This window comes from Protomyctophum bolini, assembly GCF_963924005.1.
Source record: "Protomyctophum bolini genome assembly, chromosome: 7".
In the NCBI taxonomy this organism is placed as follows: domain Eukaryota; kingdom Metazoa; phylum Chordata; class Actinopteri; order Myctophiformes; family Myctophidae; genus Protomyctophum; species Protomyctophum bolini.
In genome coordinates this window covers 38,461,444-38,467,443 of record NC_137868.1, presented here as the reverse complement: position 1 = coordinate 38,467,443, position 6,000 = coordinate 38,461,444, and the positions used below count along the sequence as shown (strand labels likewise).

At 44.5% G+C, this 6,000-nt stretch overlaps 1 protein-coding gene across 1 annotated transcript in view; it reads left to right on the top strand.

The window, feature by feature from the left end:
- Nucleotides 1-617: 617 nt before the first annotated feature.
- The window catches only part of clcn1b (chloride channel, voltage-sensitive 1b), a 68,492-nt gene continuing 63,109 nt past the window's right edge, over nt 618-6,000 (top strand). The window contains exon 1 of the mRNA XM_080768122.1: nt 618-1,126. Coding sequence (XP_080624248.1) covers nt 1,076-1,126 — 51 coding nt within the window. The 5' untranslated portion in view covers nt 618-1,075. The remainder of the gene's footprint in view (nt 1,127-6,000) is intronic.

Below are 6,000 nucleotides of genomic sequence, written 5' to 3'. Positions count from 1 at the left end.
TATATAGATATTCCACTGTTACGTTCTTAGCTTACGTATGATTCATGATTCACTACTTTTTGTTTTCCTGTTTTAATTTGACCCTCCTCATCTCATCTTGTGTCCAAACCCATGTGTAGGAACAGGAGGGCGAGGGAACCCAGGGAAGATCATCTGCCGTGTTGTATTGTCCAGCAGCCTTCCCTGCAGGGAGGGAGTCACAATGGAGGCCCCCATGTGATCGCTTTTGGGGATTGCCTTGCTGCATCATTGGCTGACGAGGTGAGAGCTGTCATGGAGGGGTGTCATGTGCACCTTGGTGCTCACGTTGCAGGGGCAGCCCTGTGGGGGGTGCACCCCCCCCCCCATCCCGCATGCACGCACACACTCACACACACACACCCTATGCTAACCCCCCTGTCCACCCTTGCACCCCCTGTCCAAACAAGAACACCCCATCTGAAAACACACACCTAATAGCGGGTGTGTGTGGGCGTGCGCGTGGCGTTCCTGCCACTGCTAAGGGTGTGTGTGTGTGTGTGTGTGTGTGTGTGTGTGTGTGTGTGTGTGAGTGTGATTAGGTGTCTGCTGTTCTAATAAAGGAACGCTTGGTGCTCCTGTCTCGTCATATCACGGTGCAGGGCTCCGTCCGTCCGTCTTTCTGTCCAACTGTGTCTGTGTCTCTTCTGTCAGTCAGTCCTGCAGCAGAGCTTGATCGGCTCACTTGCCTGTGGATCATTTGGGGCAGAAGACACAGTGGGTCCAGGAAACTTTTGACACCCGCGTTGTTTTCTCAACTGCTGTTGATTGTGCAATGACTGACTGAGTGTGTGTGTGTGTGTGTGAGTGAGCGATTGAGAAAGGACTTTGTTTCGTGCGTGCTGATCTGCACAGAGCAGGTGCAAGTACATGAACGAGTGACAAGTGTGTGTGTGTGTGTGTGTGTGTGTGTATGCATGTGACAGGGTCTGTATGCTGATTCTTATTGAGCTACACTGAGCGTGTGTGTGTGTCTGTGTGCGAGCAGCGTTGCCCACGCTGTTGGAAATGCTGGGGTGTCCAGCGAGGTTATTTTTGGGTCAGTGACAGCGTGTCAATGGCTGCAGATGCGTCGCAAAGGAAAGCTCTGAGATACCAACAGACGCTGGTAGGTCTCTCCCCCTTTCTCTCCCTTTTGTCTCCACCTGCGTGTCTGTCTCTCTGTCTTACTGTGTGTCAGTATTAGTTTTTCCCCACCTTTCTCTCTCTCTCTCTCTCTCTCTCTCTCTCTCTGAAGCTGTTCACTTTGTCCTTCCATCTACCCACCCACCTGTCACATTACTGGCCTTGTTTCTGCTACTCCATCCCTCGCTCCATCAGTCACTCTTTTCTCTCTCATTGTCTCTCTTTGGGTCTGCTTTTGTCCTGGTCTGCTGCCTCTGGTTTCCCCTCTGGGTTTCTGTTGTGTTGCTGTGACGGCAGGTGAAATGTCTCTAATTGGTGGCATCGGCTCGCCCGGCTGACACCCACAGTATACTGAATTCCCTCTCTTAACTATCTGACACCTTGCTTTCCTCACTCCTCTGGTCTCCCTCTCATCTTGGACGAGCTTGCCTTTTGTGAAACCTGAGTGGAATTAGCCAACGGATTATATTTAATCTGTTTCCAGGCATTTTTTCCCTATTTTTGCTGTGGTTTAATTTAGTTTAGTTTGCACTCCGAACACAATATTCTAAGGATCAGAGATGGAAAGTCGCTCTCTTTTTGGCCTGACACATTTGTGCCAGAAATGAGTAGTTCCATAACAAATTGTAGCTGTTAAAGGTAGGGCAACAGATACGGGAAAACTTCAGATGTTTACATACTAGTTCATAATTAGACAAGAATATCAGTTGATTTAAATTAAAAAAAACACACATTTTATGGACTATGACTTAAAAATGTGAAGTTCTGAAAATGTAACTGTACAGTTAGCAGAATGGAACTCCAGAGAAAAGACATCACACGTGGAGGATGTTGCTACTTGTACTGACTTGTCTTGTATTGACTACTGGACAATATTGGCCTGTAAATGTACATGGTGAATGCCTACAGTAGCATTCAAAACCAGCTTCATTTGCAATGCGTTGGAAGCCTGTCTACCGTAAATGCTTAAACTGAATGTATATTGATGATATACGTATATCCTTTGATTTGTTTATAAAGAGTTTGAGTGAGCTCAACTCAACTGTATGATTATTCAATGTTACTGGTGGTGCAGATTTAGATTTTCAACCACAATTTTCCCGACATTGATAAGTGATTGGTATGAAGAAGCCAAATTAGGCTGTATACATTGAAAAATATCATTATGCAGATAACAAAATATTCAAATCAATACATTATTGAGTGGAGGCATAGGGTGGGGTCTTATTTCTTTGTGTCCTTGCATCGCACCGAGCCCCCTTTGAGCCGCGAGTCTTGTAAAACCATTACGTGTTTTCATGTGTCGCTGGATATAAATACCTAATAGACAGGGACACCCGAGGAGACAGGTTAGATGTACGTACGCGTTGAGAGATGAAGTCATGATACTCTATCTCTGCTGCTTCATCTGTGCAAATGTTCAGCCTGTAGATCACTGCTTCTCAATGGGAATAATGTGAAATACATTCAAAAAGAAATCTGTTCAAATGTATTGTATTAGTCAATTCGAAATTAAAATGAATATCAAAACGAGACCACACGGTCCTCGGTTGTTCGATGAATGGAAAAAGTAATTAATACCGTAGTTGCTAAGTAAGAAGATAATCGATAGTTGCAGCCCTACTGTTGTTTTATACACAGTAAAAGTATCTGAGTAACAGGCCCGTGGTAGAAACCAAGAGATGAGTTATGAGTGTAACTTGTGGAAATGTTTTTTTACGAGTAAAGTTGACACTCCGGATTTCATCACTGTCGATGTTTTCCATTAATTAATTCTTAATATTATGTCAGTCTTACGTCTCACGACTGTCGCTCAAAAGTGGCAAAGCTCACTACTTATCATATGTGGCGAAGATGACCATTGACTCTGTATAGATCTGATATTTTGGGCCCATCAAAATAGGGACGCCTGCAGGGTGAAAGTGGTTAAGTCTGTTGGTGGTTTTAATACTTCGATATTTAACCATAGAGTGTATATAATAACTCCATTGGATCAGTTTGGCACACAGGTGTGTTTTCCCCATTTCCTGAAAAGTTGTGCTTTTGGACTTACAAGGTTTTCCGCCCCCCCGACGGCGGTGCATGCTTTCTGCATTCTAACCCCGGGACAGGAAGGATAACACATGGCTTCAAAGCCTTTTTAGAAGCTGGTGTACCACCAGTGGCTGCTTCCACCCACGCTCCCGTTTCCTATTCTAGGAGACGTGTGGTGAATAGACAATATGTATTGTGCCGCGTATGCTGCATGCAAATCTCCCCCACGTGTGTACTGCGCATCGTATAGAATTGACAATGTATAGTTGTTTGTACTTGCAGTGAACGAGTATGGATACTATGTATGTAATGTATGCATGTGTGCAATACATTTTCACGGGTCCATGCACGGGTTCATATACTGGAATGAAGAGAACTGTCAGCCTGCCTATATCGTTAGTAGAACTGTGCTTTTCAGACATTGTGGGGAGGCAGTTTGGCACACATGCCTGGTGTGTGCGTGAGACACATCCAGGTGTGCCTAGGGATTGTGTGACAACCACACATTATCATAGCAATATGTGCAACTATATAAAGAAAATATTTAATTAAATTATTCATTATATTATATTATGTGTATATATGTATGTTATTACTATTCTTTTCGTTCTGTACTCTCGGCTCTCACCTCATCAGCCAATGATGCAGCAAGGCAATGCCATCCCCAAGTATCACGGTATAGTCATGGATAAGTCAAATTAAATTGTGTTACTAAGAAAGTGTTATTGAGGCTATTTCTTTGATAGATTTAGGTGAATTAAGGTGTGCCTTTTGAGATTTTGACCGTTCCTTTGGTGTGCCTTCTGCACAAACACGTCGAAAACCTACTGCTGTAGAGAGACTGAGCAGGTGCTTGACTGAATCATTAATCAGAGATTGAGCAGGTGCTTGACTGATTGAGCAGGTGCTTGACTGAATCATTGCGCACGGTGCTTTTAAAAGGAGAAGGGTGTTTTATCCTCTTTATTCAGAGAAAACTGTGACAGGCCAGAGAGTGACTGGAAGCCAGAGAAAGGGAATCCTAGCCTAGGTCACCCGAGGTCCATGTGGGACTAAAGAAATGGCTACAAACCGCTACACATACAGTAGACACTCCATGTGTATACAGTACATCTGTAGTGGCGTAGTAGCAACACACAGCAACATCCCAGGTGTTACTTTTAACCCATTTTGGGCCGGAACCCCTTTTGGTGTTGTAAGTGTTTGGTGTTATACTTTAGCTATTTAAAAATAGCAGATCGGTGCCGCGCTACGAGCTTGTAGGTCTGCTATTTTTGAAAAATCTTGAAAATGTGGCGCAAATCTTTGAATATATATTATTTTAGAGCAAATGTTTTTAACTCAAATCTTTGCTTCTGGGAGGGCCATGGAATAACATATTTTATATTTTCTGTGGCTGTTTAGAACAGTTGTTCTCAAAGTGGTGTCCTTGTGGGGGTTCTAGGGTGTCCCCAGCGAAATGAGTGAATATAGCATCAAAATCACACAAACCATTTTAACCACTTTGTAAACTTTTGAAACTTCCCCTTGTACCTTGCCCCAAAATATTTATATTGCGATATATCGCGATACTCCCTCTCGTATATCTCGAAGATATATCGATACACTGCCAGCAAATATCAAGATTATATTACACCATGGGCTCCCCTGGTCCTGTCTGTATAGAGCGTCATGATTTTGTCACGACAAGAGTTGGCTCTGTCTGCGGCGTAAACGTCTTTAAATAAATACTTTCTGAAAAGTCTGAGGAAAATGAACGGGGATTTCTTTTCCGGGTCTCTCGAGGGGGCGGGGCTACGACGCTCTATAGTGGCGCTATTGTAAAGTGTAGTACTAGGCTAATTTGTTTTTTTGTTGTTGTAATATAATATGTATATACACAGACATATATACTGTACGTACTGTGTACACACACACACACACACACACACACACACACACACACACACAGTATTCATATCTGTTAACAGGGCTTGAAAAGTGAGCATTCTGGATTTTACGATGGCGATACATTTGACTTGACTATGTTATCGTCGTGTGTGTATCATGTCTGTTTTTAAATCCCACCAATAGCGTGGCAGATTCTTTCACGCCTGTGGTCGTATAGCTGTCCGTGATTGGTGGACAGAGGGACACTGGGGAGGCCGGTCGGGCCGGTCGGCGTGTGAACCAGCAAGAAATTGAGGAGATGAGGCGACAGAGCGTCAATACCTTTCCTCGGTTTCTCTCTTTCTCTCTCCCTCAATTCTCTCGTTCCCTTCTCCTGTTCCTCCCCTGCTTCTTGGGAGGTGGTGGAGGATTGCCCGAGGCGAATCCCCAGTGTCCGGTCCTTGCTTAGCTTCTACAGGGGGAGTGGGGGTGGGGGGGGGGGCACAGGGTCAGATATAAATAAGAAATCTCGGTTCATCACACTATTTACAGGCTGAATGTCCCGGGAGTTAGAGAGATAAGCACGCGCGCGAGTGTGTGTGTGTGTGTGTGTGTGTGTGTGTGTGTGTGTGTGTGTGTGTGTGTGTGTGTGTGTGTGTGTGTGTGTGTGTGTGTGTGTGTGTGTGTGTGTGTGTGTGTGTGTGTGTGTGTGTGTGTGTGTGTGTGTGTGTGTGTGTGTGTGTGTGTGTGTGTGTGTGTGTGTGTGTGCGCGCGCGCGTATATCGTTACATTATGTTTTGCAAGGTAGCAAAAAGTACAGGGAAGAGTGTGAGCTGCGTGTTTGCACCAAGCTGCTACTACCTCAGACAGTCGGTTTAAGTCCTTTACACAACGGAGGCTTGATGAATTAACTTAACCCATTTCTGTCTGACGTCGAAATAAATAAAAAGTCTT